The sequence below is a fragment of the Sparus aurata genome, chromosome 13, assembly GCF_900880675.1.
Source record: "Sparus aurata chromosome 13, fSpaAur1.1, whole genome shotgun sequence".
NCBI classification, from domain to species: domain Eukaryota; kingdom Metazoa; phylum Chordata; class Actinopteri; order Spariformes; family Sparidae; genus Sparus; species Sparus aurata.
The window spans coordinates 29950204-29969768 of record NC_044199.1 but is presented as its reverse complement, the minus strand read 5'-3'; the positions used below and the strand labels follow the sequence as shown (position 1 = coordinate 29969768).

At 38.9% G+C, this 19565-nt stretch overlaps 1 protein-coding gene across 1 annotated transcript; it reads right to left on the bottom strand.

Annotated features, from left to right (window-relative positions):
• Positions 1 to 590: 590 nt before the first annotated feature.
• On the bottom strand, positions 591 to 15282 carry faxdc2 (fatty acid hydroxylase domain containing 2). Its single transcript, XM_030438494.1, has 9 exons — positions 15184 to 15282; positions 12696 to 12745; positions 9098 to 9195; positions 7783 to 7886; positions 6191 to 6312; positions 3806 to 4011; positions 3256 to 3361; positions 2778 to 2944; positions 591 to 2080 (listed from the first exon to the last, which is right to left on the bottom strand). Exons 1-9 carry the CDS (start codon positions 15197 to 15199, stop codon positions 1924 to 1926), a joined length of 1026 nt encoding a protein of 341 aa, XP_030294354.1. The 5' UTR covers positions 15200 to 15282; the 3' UTR covers positions 591 to 1923.
• Positions 15283 to 19565: the final 4283 nt, after the last annotated feature.

The window sequence follows — 19565 nt, the reverse complement described above, 5'->3', positions numbered from 1 at the left end:
CCTGAAATGTTTATTTCCACTGGGTTTCACACCTCAGCTTTTCTTTTTTTCCTTGGATCGAAAAAGAAAAAATCATGATGAAATTATTTTTTCCTGTGTCGGGCTAAGTGAAAAAGTTTTGGCAGGAGAAAAAACAATTCGTAAGGCAAATATTTCCTAATTGTCTTTTCTGGATCTGGCATGAAAGAAAACCTGAACAGTTTTAGTCCCATTTAGAACAGAGGATGTTTGTGCATGTCACCCCCTTGTGGTCACAACGATTATTACAACAAAAAACCCTCTGCCAATTTTTTTTTTCCCCCAGTCTTTCTCAGACATGAATTTTTCCTTCTGGGAATAATTATCCTGAAAAAAAAATATTTCACTCTCACATGATTGAACAAATAAAAATGGAACTTTGAAAGTTTATCCTGGCAAAACTTTATTTTCCCATCAGTTCTCCAGTCATAACCACAGGAGAGAAAACATTCAGCTAATTAACTATAATACCACCATTAATGACATAACTTGGCGATAACATAAATGTCCCTATAGATCGATCATCCTTTTCGATCGTCAAGTATTCCTTTTGTGTAGAGAAAAACAAGAAATCTTTTCTTAAAATGTTTTAATATTAAACAGTCCAGTTTAAACATTGTTACATGTCTCAATCACAGTAGGAGATCTCTTGTTAAACATTCATTTCTTATCATACAACCCATACCGAGGCCTCCTGTAATACACAGACACATCTAACATTCAAGAATGTCTTTAAGTGCCACAGAAACAAATGAAAAGTGCAAAGTTGTCTTCTGTCTGAGCAGCAGAAGAGTCTGAGTCTGTCACTAAACACTGCTGAAAACAGAAAATATGTTAAGAATTACCATGTAACTGGAGATTAAATAGACATTAACGTTAGAGCTAAGACTAATAAAAAAAAAAAAGTAAACAAATGTCGTTTAGTGGCAGTCTTCCAAACACAGTCATTTTTAAAAACAAGTCTGTGGAGATGATAAACATCACCACCATGAGGTTTAATCTGAACTGAAACCAAGATTTGCTCTCATCATTCAGGATTGTTGGCCGCTGTGATCCATCCATTCTGACAACGTGACACTTGACAGGTGAGTGTACCTGGAGCTTCCTCTTGCAGTTGTCAGAATAAAACTGTGGTGCATTTATTAAAGTTTGATTGGTGTCAGCCAAGAGTTTTTCAGAAAGCTGAGGAAAACAAAAACACATAAAGTGAAGGTACGCGGGGCTGACTGCCGCCGATTCTCATCACGCTTACTAATGATTTGTTTTCACTTTCATCAACCTCCGTATCCCTCAGCAGGGATCTGTACGATAAACCAGCCACCTGATTATAATTTGATTTGCCCTAAATTTCAAATAAAATCCTTGAATTTGAAATTATGAAGGAAACACAAGAAAGTGCGATAAAGTGGATAAAAAGTTATTCATGATTTTTTTTTTAAAAATCCAAAAGAAAAAGAACCTGTGACTTTTTCACTCATAATTCTGACTTACTCTTTCTTTTGTTTTTAATATAATGGATAACTTCCATATTTTCTTTACTGGCAGACTTTGGCTTCCAAACGATTCCCTATGGTTACATTCACATTTTGATTTCATAGAAAAATAGCTCAGTTATGAACTTTAATATCAGCCTTCCTGGTCACAGGAAGATGATTTCATGGGAAGAAACCGGTTAAAACACTTTTTTCTTTTTAAAAACCTGCACGAAATCTCTCGGTGTCTGATAGCGTGCAACTTAGTTCCTCAGTTCCTAAGATGTTGGTGAGAGTGTGGGGAGACTTTCCTGGTCGACAGGCTTTTCCTGGATTAAAGTAATCATGACAGTCATTTTAAGATGGATCGGGCGCTGATCCCAAACTTGGCGAAGGCGTCGGCCTGAGGTTAAAGGTCAGGGGTCGCAGGTCATCACTGGCCCTTCTTGGGTGTGTCGGGGATGCTCTCGTTCAGAGGGGTGAGGCTGGTGAGGAGGGTGTGGCGCTCGTACTGCTTGGTACCCCTGAACTTGGTGTCGGTGCCGTGGAGCCGGTCGAGGACGCCGAAGACCCCGAAACACTGGTTGAACCTGGAAACGGGAAGAAACATCACTGAGGCTGCAGCTAACTTTAATTGATGATTATTATCATATATCATAAGACATTTAAATATTTTGTTATTAAAAAAACAAAACAAAAAACCACTCAAACCGATTAAATTTAACTCTCCTGCCTCTCATTTAAATAGCTGACAGCGAATCGATTCATTGTCGCCGCTCTGGACATAACAACCATCTACGAACATGAATCTACGGTATCTCAGAGGGGAAACGATAAGACGATGATATTCTTAAAAAAATATTCTCTTTGTGGTAACTTTCCAATTTAAAGTTTGTGCATCAAACTACTATTAGCCCGCAACTGAAAATAGTGCCCAACAAATACACTGTACACGTCTGTTTGACTTCTATTTGACCAAAATCTACAGTGCCAAGCTGCTTTTTGTAGGACAGCTTCATGTTAGACAGATCAGCACCAGAGAGAGACAGGACACCTTGTGACTGTTCAGTAAAGATGTACATCTTCAGCAGAAGCTTAGCGTTATCGCATGAATAGTTGAGTGATGGCCTCGAGGCACAGTGACTGATGATCCACCACACTCTGTGTAAAATGTAAAGAATTTCCTTCAAGGCGTGGGACGGTGCGGATGGGAAGGTACAGTGAACAACAGACTTACAGCAGTTCAAAAGATAAATAACAACAATGAGAGAGGACAGGTGGACTCACCTGAGGTGGTGGAAGTCGTGGAATTCAGGAGAGGGCAGGAGGGGCAGGTGGTATCCACAGTGGGAGATGGTGGTGCTGACCAGAGCCAGGCAGTACCACAAGGTGGTGGTGGTCACGTGGGAGCCCAGGAGCACCGGCCCCATTGCCACCGGCAGCATGTTGGAGATCTGACGGCGAGGAGGAACAACACGTGTTCATTCATTCATTCAGGGTTAAAACTGTGAAACCGTGATGAATTCAAATACTCCTTCATGTTCAAAGACGAGTTCAGCGAGTTCAGATTCCTGATGTGAAAGTGAAGCCTGCTTGATTTATCTGTGACAGCTGCAGCTGCTGTGACTCAACCAGGAGAGAATCTGAACAGACACCTGCAGACTCTCGTTGACCCTCCACAATACACACCGAGGGTAGCGTTCTCTTTAAGTCCTTCAGTGCATTCGACTACAATGCTCAAATCTACAGGAGGACGATCATTTACCATGTGCTCCAGAGGGTGAGCGTAGATGGAGACGACTCCGATGGGAGCGGTCCACTCGTGGTGCTGTTTGTGGAAGTGCTTGTAGAGGCTCGGGTGGTGGAACAGCCTGAGAGGAAAGACGATGGGGGTCGGAAAATTAAGAGTCAGGGATGAGTGGAGCTTTCAACTGAATGCTAATATCAGCATGCCAACATGCTCACAATACCAATAATAAAATAATGATGTTGTTTTCAGAAACTTCTTTAAAAGACTCAGTTTTCTTTTTGTTTTTCTTTAATCAATTTTCATTCATAGATATTTGACATTATTTGATGGCATTTTGTCCAACCAATAATTTTTTTTAAATTATGTAAATGTGATCTAAATTTCATGTTTATGTCTTCATATTCACTCTCCACTCTTACCACTAGGAAGCATTAATGTGCAACCTTCAGTGCTCCAGTGAAGAATCTCAAATGAGGAAGATTTATCCAAATCAACCTTCACTTTCACCTGTCTGATAATGTCAGTACACTTTGAAATGTCAGTGAGTGGTAATAATGATCCGAACCTGTGTGAGTAGTAAAACATGATTTCCTCCGTGAGGGAAAAGAAAGCCAGCTCCATCAGGGCCCGGTGGAAGGTGGGCAGCTCGGGTCCACAGGGGTTCCCTATCATGCTCATGAGGTAGTAAGCCGCCACCACCATGGACCCAGAGATGACCACCTGGTTGAAGATGACCGTCTTGAGCGCGTTGCGGAGCTTCGCTGGATCCACCTGAAGGACGAGGAAGGAGTCAGAGAGACGCGTACTTCATTTACATCACGTTCACTTCAGCGAGTGTCGACAGAGTGCTGGACTGCTTTTTCCTTGAGAAAAGAGATGCAAGTGGTTCTGAAGTGAGGCGTTTAGATGCACTCTGGAGGATTTAATGTTTATTTCATCGTCTTTGACATGTTTTAAGGATCAATTAAAACGTATTCTTTGGGATTTCAGGTGCCTTTTTAAATATTATCTCCCTCATTGTAATTTTCCTCTACCTGTCACCTACCACGTTTATTTAGATATTTATCCAAGGAGTCTGGTGCATAACTGTATGACTGTAACCTTCACAAAACAGATACAAATATCTCCAGTTTGGGTGTAAATAACAGGCGACTTGAGTTTTTACCGTTAAAACTTTGGACCCTGGTTGTAAACACATGGACGTGTCATGATCAGAACATGTATGTCTGAAGTGGACACGCATGACCTTTCGCACAGTTACAGTAAAGTGCTGTTTGGCAATTACACGTGACAACAACCGAAAAAAAGGCCTTCTTTATTCATGCCTGACACGGCAGGGAGAGCACAGACAGCACAAGGAAAACTATTTCCAGCAACTATTCATCAGAAAACAGGTTTCTGCTCAGTGACGATACATTTTCCAGCAAATCCACGAGAGGTTTAAAGACTTAATTTAGGTTGAGAGGTAGGAAAAGTTTCTCAACAGAAAGCAAAACTTAATTTGGATTTGAGCTTAATTTTTGACATACAGTTTTTTTTTTTTTAATTATAAAGTCACATACGTGTGATAAAAATGAATAAATCTGTAAAATTAGACAAATAAATGTGAGGGGAAAGGAGGAATAAAGTAAAACTACACATCTAAATATGTTTTTACCAGCCGACACTGTCTTGGCCGTTAATAAGTAAATAAAAACTGTACTTAGTTAAATGACTCATTTTTTCAGTATATTTTAAAAACATTCTTATATAATGCCATTTATTTGTTTTATCCTTTTACTTTTAAGTAATTTATATACAAAGAATACATAAATATGTTTTAGTTTTTTCTAAATGTTTAAATAAATATAAACAAACACAAACTGGAAATACTCAGGTATAAATACATTGAGTTTGCTTTTAAGCACTTAAATGTACTTTCTTACATTCCACCACTGCTGTGACAAAATGGCGGTTGTGAAAAAGTTCTATTTTGTGTGCTTTGGTAAACACGCGTGATGTGGGGCAGTGAAACTCACTCTGTGTTTGGTTGGTTTTATATTCAACCCTTCACTGTGTTCTCTCATACTGAATGTCAGACACACAGATTGATGCCCTGATGAACCAGTGTGTCTGAGGTTGCAGCGTGTCCTGACACGTTTACTACTAAAAGTTCAGGCGGTTATTGTCGGTCATAAAAAACGGCTCCAGTACACAAGCGCTGACTCTGCAGATTATGTCATCGTAGGTGATATAAAGTTTTATGAGTGGAGTAGAAACGTCACATTAAAGTGATCAATCCATACGGACAATGCTGTCCGTAATCTGCAGGATGTATGGATTATGGATGATATGAACATGAGCTTCCCGTGGCCCCGTGCTCCTGGTTATCAATAATCCGATTACATTTTAAGAGTAACCTTCCAGAACTGGTTATCAGTCCTGTCAGAGTTTATCTCTGCTGTGTCCGTCAACATCTGATAATCAGACGCAGTGAGCGGACTTCGGTCAGACGGACAGGTGGACACGTCACATCGGCAGCACTGAGGGTCATTCATGTGTGTTCACGCACACACCGAAGTGCTCCGTGCTGCTGTATTTGTATATTTTACAGTGTGTCATTTATTATATGTGTGTTTCAATTTCCTAACTGTGTGTTTTTACATGATAAATCTACTAAGGTTTGTTTTCCTTTGTATATTGACACAACAATAAAGTGTTTCATGAGCTGAAAACTAAATATGAAGATTTTGATCCATTAAAACAAGATTTCTGGGACTAAATTTGTATTTTTTAATAATAAAAAAAAAAAAATCTGATTTCTAATTTGCACATATGCTGGATTACCCAAAACAAATTATTTTATTATTCAAGACAGCAAGACAAGACAATAACCCTTTTGGATAAGAAAGAAATATCTGAATCTTAAAATCCTCACAAAGTGAAGGAGATACTGTGATGCTGGACGTACCGGGTTGTTCTTGTCCACCTGGATGCGATAGCGAGTGATGAAGGCGGGTTTGCCGGTGATGTCCACCAACAGCAGCAGACCGTTCGTCACCCAGAACGCCAGAGGGGGAAACAACATCGTCCCTGTTGAGACAAACGAGGCCACAGACTCAGAGGGACGACGTGACAGACGATAACCTGAATATTTCAGCAAAGGCTGGAAACGACTTTTTTCTTTAGAGGATAGTTGGGGACATTTTACCAAAGCTCATTAACATGTTGGTGATCTAAGTTTCAACCAAAGAGACTAAGTGAGGATGCAGCAAGTGACTACAGATGTTTCTCTGGTGTTTTTTTCGTTAGTATTCGGTAAAGTTATCATGGTTTTGGTTTTCAGTTTAGACATTGTATGTTTTATTCCGTCGGGTTCATCCTTGTGTATCATGTTTTGCTTTACACTTCCTGTCTTTGTCTTTTTTTTTTACCACCTTTTTCCTGTTCACCTGTGTTTCATCAGTGAATTAGTCCTTGTGTATGTGTGTTCCTTCACTGGTTGTCAGGTTGTCAGTTTTGTTCCTGGTATCGCTGTGTCTGCCTCTTGTGTATATTGCACTTCTGCCAGTGTTTGCTGAGCTTCATCCTGGTTTGTACTTCATGTACTTTTGTATTTCCCTTCAGTGTTTTGGATTTTCTCCAGCCTGTTGCTTCCTTTTTTTCTGGCATTCAGCTTTCGCGATTAAAGCTCTTATTTAGTTATATTCATCCATCTGTCTTGACGTCTGAGTCCTTTTTGCAAAAACACAACAGTATAAGCGTCTTGTTTGCATGTCCCCATAAGTGCTCCAGACAACCTGCTGATACTTTCCAAGAAAAGCCCGGACTTCAGCTTTTTATTTTTTGGCTGACTGTAAGAAAAAGACAGATTTTGTTTTCCAGCGATCGCGGTAACATCGAACATAGTTGATTTTTTATTACACTGTGCATGACTTCCCCTGTGCTTTATTGATTAACCTCCATGAATCACACACCTTACCTGCAGCACATAATGTCCTACACTGATAATGTATGATTAAGGGACACATATCTTCCGATGTGCAAAACAGCCGGTTCATAGCACAACAACAACATGAAGGCTGCATCATAAAAGTGAGTAAGTCGACACCGGAGGTCATGACTTGACATGCGGAACAGAACAACTGTTCTCAAGGCTACACAAACGAGGTAGTTCCTCTGTGGCTGCTACCAAATCAAGTATCCTTCTGTGCGGCTGGAAACAAAGCCCGGTTTGTGTTTTAAGGGGATAAAAATCATGCGGGTAATCTCATTTAAAAGTACATTAAAAACATTTCATAGCACTACTGTGAAAAGTTCCTCTAAAAGGCACGGTCAGAGAGCGATATGGATGCACCAAGCCAAGACGTCCAAGTGTTCGACACCAGTACAGAGTTTGTATCGATACAAAACAGGTCTTTCAAGATGCTATCATTTAGGAAACAGATCGTTGTTCTTGATTTGTCCCGACAAAAGACGGCTCTGTTACTGACTGTGAATGATAGTCGGCTGTTTGCAAACTGTTCCTCTACAGAACATTTAGTACCCGTTGTTGTTCCTTACCGAAGTAGAACAAAGCAGCATCATGACCCTCAAACTTCACGTACAGCTTGGTCCACAGGTCCTGCCAGAAATCTCCTGACGCTCCCCAGAATCTCTGAAGATGCCTGCAGGAGGAATCACAGTCAAATGTCAAGTACACGACTTTGGTGTCGTTTAAGCTTTTTTTTCGGGAGAAACCCAGCCCGGTCCGAATGTCGGCTCTCTCACAGACTCGCACCTGATTTAACACAACATCTAATAATGACCTACAAACTGTCCACAGATGCTATTAGCAACTTTCTTACAAGAACCTTGACATGCCTTCACACAATCATACCAAACGAGAAGCCGCATCCTTACAAACCAAACATCCGGAACATGACAGAAACCACCTGGAAACAATCGTTCTATGTTGTATCCAGTCATTTCAAGTCATGTCACGCTCTCCTGAGAGGTCACTTCATGTCCTGTTGATCCTGTGTTTTCCTGTACCTCGTTCAGTCCTAATGAGACCGGGGTCTGTAAAGGGTCTCATCGACCAACCCAGACCCACCCGAGCACCCCATCTTAATGTTCCTTGCGGATGCTATTGGGTTTGCATTAAAGCGATTGCGATGACTCGTGAAATTCAGATGGAGGAGAGAAAAAAAAAACACAGAATGGCCAAGAAGGAGGATGGAGTACTTGTTGAAACGCATCGTTGTTCAATCACAGGGGTTCAAACTTCAGCACAGCAAAGAAAACTAGAATTTCCACCTCACGGTTGTTTGCCTCCAAGCAGCATTCAAGATGCTGTTCCTGATTTACGGTGCTGAAGAGAGGCTGGAACATTTTCTGCAGAACATCATGATGTCACAGTGAAGTTGACCTTTTGACATTTTGGATATTATATATCGTAACTTCATGATGTTCTCCTTCAATGGAACATTTTTTTCATGGATTATCATATGAGTTGTTGAGTAATGGACAAAGACGTACTTTGTGTGGTCACAAAGTCTAATCACATCATCCTTTGAGGGGACATTGGTGCCGTATTTGAAGGGATCCCCTGTAGGCGTTCTTGAGACTCCGATAGGGTAGAATTCAAAAACGTAGATGAGCGAACGTACATGATAGAACAATCGTCAGTTTTCAAAGCACACAAACACTATACTGAGAACACTCACTTCCACTGGGATTCACCTGGGTAGAAGACAAACAATATTGACTCATAGTGGCCGTAAAACAACACCAAACCTGCCCCGATCAGACTGAGTATAACGTGGACAGCTCAGACTGCATGTCAGGTTCACCTGAGGTTCACAGGTTGGTTGCACTTTAATACTGCAACTCCTACCATGTCAGCGAGTTGCCGAATGCAGCCAAGAATAAGATTCCAGATCCGATGACAAAGGTAGCTTTCTTCACAGAGTCCCACAGTCCTCCAGGGCCCTCCTGCACAGAGGAAAAGCAACAGAGAGTGTGTATGAATCTCTCTGTAAACTCTGATGATACTTTGCAATCTCGTGATCAGCGTTTCCCACAGAAATGTCTCCGGGTGAAGAAATGTCTCTAAAATAACGGTGAGACGGTTACTGAAATGAGAACTGTGGCGTCTGAGGTTTAGTCAGCTGGATGTGAAACGCTGATCGACACGAAACGAGAACGGTGAATAAGACATTCAGCACCACGAGGCTGCATAAAGATAACATATCATGCTGGAGAACGAGAGAGTGAGGAGCAACATTAATCAGCAATGTGCTTCTTTGAAAAAGTAAAGCCTTCCAGACTCTCTAAGCCTTGATTGTTAGCTGTATTGTTATGAATACAATCTGAGAAAAATAAAAGTTTACAGGATTCATTTTTACACACAGCAATCAATGTGTATCCTCCCTTTTATTATGTTTACTAGCTTGTTTATATGCCGTTTATATTGACTCCGATTGTGCATTTGATCATGATTATTTGTTTCTTGCTAATTTCAACACCACAGGATGACAACAAAATATGACATATGACATATAAAACTATAACACTGGATTCTGTTCAAAATCCGGAATTTCTAAATGCGTATTTACAAATTCAAGCATATTCCTAAAAACATGAAATTTAAAATCATTCATTTTCCCAATTTTCCTGATGTTGTGCAAACCCAGAGATTCTAGTTTGAAAGTGCCGCCTTTTCATGTGGAATGTAACAACATTATTGTATTTGTCACGACCCGATTTAATAGATTTTTGTCACCTGCAGTTTTGACTGTAGACGAAGCTTCTGTCCGAGATGATCCAGATAAAAAGGAATTATTTTATCTAGAATACCAACTGTATGATGTAGCGCATTTAGTAGAAGGGGGAGTCTGAGCCGGCCACACTGAGAAAACTGGATCAGTTCACTCAGCGGGGAATTAAGTCCAGGGATTGATGTCACATTCAGCAGGCCTTCTAAAATGCCAGCTTTTACCCCGGCTGCCCCTCGGCTCAGCCATGGCAACAGTGGGAACAAAGTGAGACAAATGTCGAGCTGGTCTCAGGACTCAGCTGTCTGCGCTTTATTCTAGAGACCCATCAGATATTACAGCTACACTGATGCATCCTTGTTCGTGATCATTCACTATCGGCATCATTCTATTCAGCTCATTACCTACAATCTAATCTCTATGAAGGCAAGTCATAAAGACGGCCATGTAAACATTCATGATCTATACTGTCATCCATTATTTTAAATCCTCCCTTTGTTCCCCGTCGGGCCTAATAAAATTGCACAAGTGGGAAAAAAATGCAGCTTGTCCGGTCGAGCCTGTCCCATAGGACTACGTGACAAACAGCACAGGCTTCCATGGAGCCAACAGTTGGAACAAAAGCAGTCAGGTGGAGTCGATAGTGATCACCTTTACGTAACAAGGGTTTTAAACGCAAACTGCACGTGTCACACAGTGCTTCACAGGAACATTTACAGAGGAGGTCGACACTTTAAAAAGAGTAAACATGTTTTTTAAAATGGCTCAATCTCTGATTTGGACAGGTAAAATATAGGAAACAGGGCTGTAAACTAACTTTTTGGCTCACCTGCCAAGGGGACCGGTAGATGAAAGAATCTACCGGCCAAGTCAATTTTTTACCGGCCAAATAATAAATTGCCTCTTTTTGTTGCATATACATCTGTTTCAATACTTTTCATGGAGATAACAGTATTATATAACAATACATGCTTAGAAAAGAGGCCAAAGTATTATTTAGAAATACATTTTAATATTATTAATTAAATTTCATAACATTGCAAATTGAAAACTTGAACAGTGCAAAACTTTGACAAAGGAAACACTCATTAATTAACTATCAGGCTCTGTAATAGACTTGTCAGTGGCGACTGTACCATAATAACATTTACACTGGATTTGATAGACCCGTGGTTTTACACGTTTTGTGTCGTGACAACTGTTCTCATATTAAGCCACTTGATTATCATACTGAAACCCAATTGAAGGAAGTCGTTTAGAAATGATGCGCAACTTAAGTACAACTTCCCTCAGCTCATGAGTTAGGTGTCGTCATTGCTGCGCTCGACTCACAGTCACTGCGCCAAACTTTTAAAGAGCGGTGACGCGCACGCTACGTTGCTTCTGAGGGGAACTATTTTCTACAGCGGTGACGTCGGGGGAGCTACTTCAGTGCGACACACAACAAGTAGCCGGTTTAGCACTAACGTTTGCTACCGTCATAATTTATCACTTTACAGCTACTACAATGTTTTGCTATATCATGCATAATTTATTGCAAGAGCACGACCATCGGGACAAACATTTACCCGCCCCGTGGCATGTATCCCTCCAAAATGAAGTCGCCAGGGGAATATTTTAGTCGCATTTGGCGAGTGGCGACCGCTAGTTTACAGCCCTGATAGGAAATAATGCCAAAGAGGAGATGCAGTTTCTTTACAAGGTCAAATGTGTCACAACAAAGATGTAAAATGCGAGGGAAGGTGCTCGTTTAGCGCAGATCCCAACAAATGTCCCAACATCAGGATTTTTTAAGTGAAAATGTAAAGCACAAATGATCATTACCACTGAAGTTGCATCTATCTTTTGAAATATTTGCATTATTATTTCTATTTGTGTATTTATATGCTTTATCGTTCAACACTACTTTGCAACATTTTCATCATCCATCCAAGATTTTCTCCTACAGTATATGTGACCTAAGAAAAGCTACATCTAAGGTCGTAATTTGTGTTTAATCAGCTACATAGCCAAGAGTGTTGACCTATATTGGCCCAATGTGAATTTTCTGAAAATGCTGCAAATTTGTTCCAATATGATTATTTTGAAATGTATCATTTTCACACTCAAAGACAGACAAAGATCACGTGTTTCTTGTGAGCGCCTCTGATGCAGATGCAGTGCTGACACTAGTGAATGGAGTTTCAGGTAGCTGGTTTCATCGCAGGTTTTACACACCTGAAGGCATATTCAGCATAAATAATCACCTGAGGAGTGGTTCTTCTTACCCTTTCTTTTCCATGTTGCCATGTTTCTACAGTAGCCCAGAAAAGACAAACCAAACAGTGGCTCGAGAAAAGGACATTTCACGCTTTTTAAAAAAATGTTTTAATGCAGGTGGTATTTAGTTGTTTACAATCTACAACCACACTGCTAGAAACCCGTAAATCCTACATCATGGACTTTTAACTAGTGGTGTTAAGGAAGCGCCAGCTGTCAATACGTCCATTTGCAAATGAGATGCAAATGTCTTTTTTCCATTTATCAAAGTCAAAAAACAACCCTACTCCTCAACAAAGAGGAGCAGTGATCCAACAGATCAAACCAGACAGCCAAGTAACGAAAACAACATCATGGATCGTCCAACAGGGCCGTGCCCGTGTTGATCATCCATCTGTGGTGTTTAATTATGGTAACAGAAGTGGAGCGCTCACTTGTACAGGTGTTACATGTTCATACCTGTCTGCTGCTGCTGCTGCTGCTGCTGCTTGTGGCAGCTTCCCTTGTGTCTGTAAACACAACATTAAATAGACGGTAAAACAGTTGGATTTCCTTTTCCAGACAGAATTAAATCAGGTTCATATTGCCAGTAAACATTTCACCACATCATCTACTTTTATTTATAGATATGAAATACCATTTAAGTAAAGCAAATTAAAAAAAATACTAAAACATGGATCATTTTGGAAGACAATAATATCTGTACTGTAAAAAGGAAGATGGCCTAATCACAACTGGCTTTCAAAATAAAAGCGTGTTTTAAAAAAATGAATCTATATTTGTCTTTTGTGTTCCGTTTGTGATGATTTTTTTTACAAATTTAAAGAAAACTAATGTTATTTCTTACTTCAAGCCTATTTTGAGAGTCCAGGCATTTCAGACTTTTTTTTGTCTCTCCATGGTACAATAATCATGTGAGTGCTGTGTAGCCTGGTGCAAAATTTACAGCAGGAGGATTATAGTGGGGAATAATCCTATTATAATCCATCCTGAGCACTTTTTCTGTTAGATTCTTGGGTATACAACCTGCCCTACATGCCCCCAGTCTCTCTCTTTGTGGTCCAACACATAATACAACACAATAATAGTATCATACATATTATATTCAGTCAAACATATGGATCCTTCACTTCAGTGTTTTACCTTTACGGTGCAGAATGAGGGATTTGCAGAGATGAACATGTAAAGGTTGTTTTTACATTCATCGGCTGAATAAGTTCCTTTGTGCTCATCTTAAATCTGAGTTTAATATGTTTACATTAGGAGTGGTGGAGAAAAATCTTTACAGCACTGGATCACAATATTTTCCATGGTAATCTAAGATTGACACACAACTTTAACTGTAACTATAACTGAATTTGGAATAATTATTGTTGATTACTTCCTTTTACTTTCAGATTCACAAGTTTGCTTGAGGGTATACCTCTTTGTTCAAGTTATAGCATAGAAGTTCACACACGTTTGCATTTTGTTAAGTTGCGTGTAGACTGTTAACACAACACAGTTCCGTTTGTCAGGTGCATGCAAGCTTTATGACAGTTTTTATGGCAGCGTTGGTCAGTTTGTCAGCCTGCTGCAATAATAATTACTGAAATGAGATGACTGGAAACTTTATCTCATTAATGTTGACAAAGTTTACCACTGGGGAGATAACTTGCAATTGAAAGAAGATAATACATCACAATATGCTATCACATCCTCAGGGTATCGCAATCTTTTTTACAACTGCGATAACATGGTATCTTGACTAGACCTGATATACCTTGGGGGCCTTTGGTAACGCCCACCCCTCATTTAGGAATGAGAGGATTTCATTACATCACAGCTTGTTTTGAAGCCAACTCGTCTCCAGTGTGCCACTGAGAAAAAGGAGTTATGTGGAAACTCAAAACCAGTTCACACACTGAGACTGGACCTTTCAGAAAAGAAGATGTGTTACCATTTTATACTAGTTTAACTAGAAATAAGTATTATTATCACTCAAAGCTGAGTGTTTTGAGGGGATATCTTCATCAAACATTATTCAATCAATCAATCTTTATTTGTATATCGCCAATTCACAACAAAAGTCATCCCATACTCCTTGATTAATTCATTTATTTAAAGTGACCCAACATTTCCCCAGTAAGCAAGCACTTGGCGACACTGACGAGAAAACAGGAAAAAACTTCGAGCAGAACCGGATTCAGTGATGGGCGGTCAACTGCCTCGACCATTAATTGTGTAAGCTGATGTTGAAAAAACAATACAAAATACTGATATTAATTGATATTGGGGCCATTTTAGATACCTAGCTATATTCTTTTTATTATTCATTTGATATTTATCATTCTTTAAACACATAATCATAATAATACATACATGTTGATTTTGAATTTATGTATTACCTAAGTATATGCCGATATATGAAGTATATGAATCGTATATTAATTTAATTTTATGTATATCAATGGAACTATGTTATTATGTACTTGATGTGAGTTGTTTGTCAAGTGTGGACCAGGAATCCTTAAAATGATAAAAAAAAATTTGTTCATATTTTTCCTATGACAGTGGATTACAATATAATTTTCACTGACTGCTGATTGACAAAGAACAGTTGAGGTTTGATTTGGAGAATGTTGGACACTTGATGAACTAAAGTATGGATGATTATTGACTAAAAGTAGTATATCCTAGTCGAAATAATTGTTAGTCGACACAGTTATTGTGTGCAGACACAATTTTTTTGCCACATATGAGTGAATATTAGCTGAAAATAGGCTGCTTTATGAAAAGAAAACAAAGCGGTAAGTTAAGCTAGTTTATTTGTGCTGCGCTTCACTACAAAAAAACATCACCTGCTCATATTTAAACCTATTTGCTTTTGGATAATTTCTACCGTCATGTAGCTTTAAACACAAACCGACTCCCTCGACATTAACAGTTTAATAAATCAGTGACTTACCGCTGACTCTCGTCATGTTTCCTCTCGCTTTGTTGTCTCTGTCGCTGCTGTTGGTTTTAAAGAGGCTCCGAACAACCGACCGGGTATTTACAACCGAGGGCGACTTCTGATTGGCTGATTCTCGGTCAGCTGACACAAGCTGTACCCGGAAGTGGCGGTATGTTCTCTGTGATGTGAGGATGTGGGGTTGTTTTCTTCTCCCCCTTCCACCGCCATCATGTATCCAGGTGAAGGTTGAAACTCAGCATGGAGGGTGGTCGCTGCGGTGGGATTACAGAAGAAACATCTGAGTGATACATGAGAATAGAATACAGTTAAACAAAATCTACTTACATTTTTATTTGAATGATAATATAATAAAAGGTTTTCACACTTAGAAACCTATAGCTGCAGCTGTAGCTACTTAAATACATTTCTTAGGCTCTTCTTGAGTGTTTTTTGGCCTTTTTATTGCATCAAATCAATTTTATTTGTATAGCCCAAAATCACAATCATATTGCATCACATCTATGCAGTGGATAACATCCTATGTCCTCAGACCCTCGATTCAAATGAGGAAAAACTTGCCATATTGAGAAAAAAACCTTTTTAACAAGGAAAAAAAAGCGAAGAAAGCTCAAGAAGAGCCACAGATTACATTTAGGTTGATATGACAGTTTTAGTGACTAGAATAAATGTACAAAACATGACAATAACACATCATGTTTGATATTTTTTACATAGGTTGTGTATGTTAAATATATAAAAGGCAAATTTCCATAAGTAAAATGCAAATTATACATGTATGTATTAAAAATCCAATATGCAATAGTAAAACACTCACAGGTGTCATTTTTCAGCATCATTTTAAGTACAGTTTGCTGATTTTTCTTGTGTACTTGCGCTGAAGCAATCGGCTAATGTTAATTCAGGACTTTTACTTTCATGGTCTTGTATTGCAGCATTTACTTAACCTTAGGTGAAGGATCTCAAAACGTGCACCCCTGTTATAACTGTACTTTTTTTCCCCCAGTGTTGTAGATAATACCCAAAGGTCATACTTGAGTACAAGATATTGTGTTAAAATATACTCTGGTAAAAGTGAAGGCCACCTTTAAGATAAGATAAAATGAGATTATCATTTAATAGTCCCACGCTGTATGGCAGCAAAAGGGGACAGCAAAAAAAAGAGCATATCAATTAAATTATATATGGAAAATATAAGTAAAAAAGCAGAAGAAAAAATATAGACAATATAAATAAGAAACAGAAATGCCAAAAATATTTACACTCTTGCACACTGAGATAGTGATGTCTTAAAGTATCTGATATTTAATTTACCCAATTATCAAAAGTAATTTTCTCGCAACACATTTACTCAATTATAAAAAGTACAAATAAAAAATTATACATGCATTACATTAAATGATACATATATTTACATACTGTATTGTATGGGTCGACAGATTATTGGTCCAGCCAATTATCAGTGATTTTCTTTTTCTTTTGATTGTCAATAATATAAATTGATTTAATAATGTGCTACGTTGGTACTGATGCAACATGTAATCGGCAAAGTAATGAGTAGCTGAAGTTAATAAATAAATGTAAAAAGCAGAATATTTGCCCCCGAAATTCAGTTAAGTGGAAGTATAAAGGAGCAGAATATGGAAACACTCGAGTAAAGTACATGTACCTTAAAAGTACTGAAGCACAGTAATGTAATGTAAGCAATATCTATCAGTGAAACATACATAGACCTGGAACAGTTTGTCAATTAATTGATTAGTTAACTGACAAGAAGTCAAGGTTGTATGTTCAGTTGGCCCGCTGAGGTTTAACTCAACTGTCTCCAGAGCAGCTCTTCCCCCAAGACATGTTTTGGATGTTCTGTTGAGTAATATTTACAATACACTGACTGTATGACCACTGCAGCTGTATACCTGCTAATCATGTCCTTCAGCTATCACTGACCCAGATAACCTCCGGACCTGTCTGCTGCTGCAACATGTGGCTCCGCTATCATCATTCATTATTATCAGACAGGTGGTCAGAACACCATAATCATTACGTAAAGTTACTATGACTATAAGTTTAGCTGGAGAGAGAGCAGAAGTATTTGTTACTTCAAAATAATCCACATAAAGACACTTCTTTATTTGTCGAAAGTCAAAACTGTTGCTATAATTAGTAGATTTATGACACATTTTATGACACATGCTGTACAAATGAAATGGAATTTGATTGAGCAATTCACATGAAAGTTACCTTTGGATAGTTATTTCATAACACGAGGAACTAATCATGAACAGATACTGTTTTATTCAGAGATAACTCTGTTATAGTTTATTCAGCGGGAGATTCCAGGGTCTTGACTCTCAGATCATCCATGAGGGGGCGCCAAACTTAGCTAAGATTAATTTTATTTTGGACTTTACTGTACCTTTTCATAATCACATCCTACTGTGATATTAATTTGTTGGCATATTTCTCAGAACATACATTTTCACACATAAATCCTTACAACCTACAACATGACTCACTTACTTGCTTAGAAACAGCAACACTCATATAATAATATAATGATTTAATGCAAATGGAGGCCAAAAAGAGTCCATTTGAATACTTTTGGCCACATGAACTTTAATTTGAGTATCTCTGGTTTGTTATATATCATTTACGGGCAGAACTTTACTAGATACATTGACTCAAGAACTGGAAATACAGCTTATTGTGGTGAACCGAACAGTCAATTCTCAGGAAACAAATGGCCGTTCCTGCAGTTAGCATGTCAATGCAACACTCCCTTTCTTTTATTGTGACCAAAACAAAGCACACCTGTGTTTTAATCATGCTGTTTGATCATCATGATACACCACACCTGTCAGGTAGATTAGGCACCAGTTAAATGCTCAGTAACACAGCTTTGAACAAATGTATACTTGAATTTTGATTAAAAAAAAAAAACCTTTTGCGTGTGCACAGATTTTATTTATTTTTCGAATTTTTTAAAATCCCCTCCAAAAATGGGAGCAAAAACAAGTGTTGTATTTCAAAGGTTTTTACTGGCCAGCTCAGGCCTGACCTCTGCTGTGAAGCTCCTGCCACTGCATCAGTGAGCTGAAGGGTTTTGACACACATCTGTCACATGAGGTTCCCTTCACAGACACACTGGGGCAGTAAAGCCTGGACTGTGTGTGCACTCATGTGTAGAGTTTCAGAGAGGTTCTGAATTTTACATAAGAGAGATATACTTTACTTTTATATCCATGTGATCATCAAGTCAAAATAAAGATTATTTGTGAGGAGGAGGTGTAAAATTTGACCCGACATAGCGATTAACCTCACATAAGGAAGCACATGTGGTGATTTGATGAACGTGTGGGATATAAAGCATAAAGAATAAGGTTGGCATTGCTTTGTGTTTGTGAATTATGAACAACCATAGATATCATCAGAAAATGCAACAAAAAAGACCATGTGGTTATGGTCCTGGAGGAATTTCCGGGTGTAAATAATAAAATTGCTGATGGCCGAATTCCATTTAGCTGGTTCAGTTTAAGAGGAGGGACATCGTTATTGTTATTCATACCACCTGTGTTTTCCCAGCATCCATCTTGCCACTCCTGACAAACAGAAGAGAGAGTGCAGCACCAATATGTCAGTGCCTAGAATGCTCTGCAGAAAAAGACTTGAGAAATTAATTAGAGAATATATTATTGCTTGATTTTATTACTTGGGACAAACTGGACTTATAAATAATTGTTTGATTTCCACTCCAAGACCTTGCAGATGTCCTGACACTTAAGCCAGGTTTTCTTTTCAATTTAATATTATTTTTCACTTGAAACATCCAGCAGGTCAAATCAAACCTCAAGCAGGCCCAAGTACAGGTCAGACAAGTCAAACTGAAAAGATTTACCCAATTCAGTCATGGTCACAATAGTCAAATTAAATCACATTCTCTGGGATTTAAGATCTGTGCTGCAGTGCCTGACAACATTTCTGGAATAAGAACAGCCTTCATCTTGGTGGTCAGAAGAACAAACAGCCAGACGCTCCACAATGACCAGACTATCTTCTTACACTGTGCTGAACACAGCAAGAGTTTCTAATATAAGCTCTGCAGGCAAGACCAAATACAGTAAACACGTGTCAGCAGGTTTACTGTCTTGAAGCAGATCAGATTTGTTTTGGCTTCTCTTAAGTAAACTGAGTTAGATTTAAAAGGTTACCTATTCCATGATAAGGGCTGCACAAATTTAGCTTGAGCTTAAAACACTATAGACTACAGCTGTGTCGCCACAAGCTAATGTTAGCAGGTATCCCAGGAAAGTCCTCTAAAAACCTTTGACCTCTGCTGCACAGTTCCATCTCATTGTCCTCCTGTTTGTTTGTTTGTT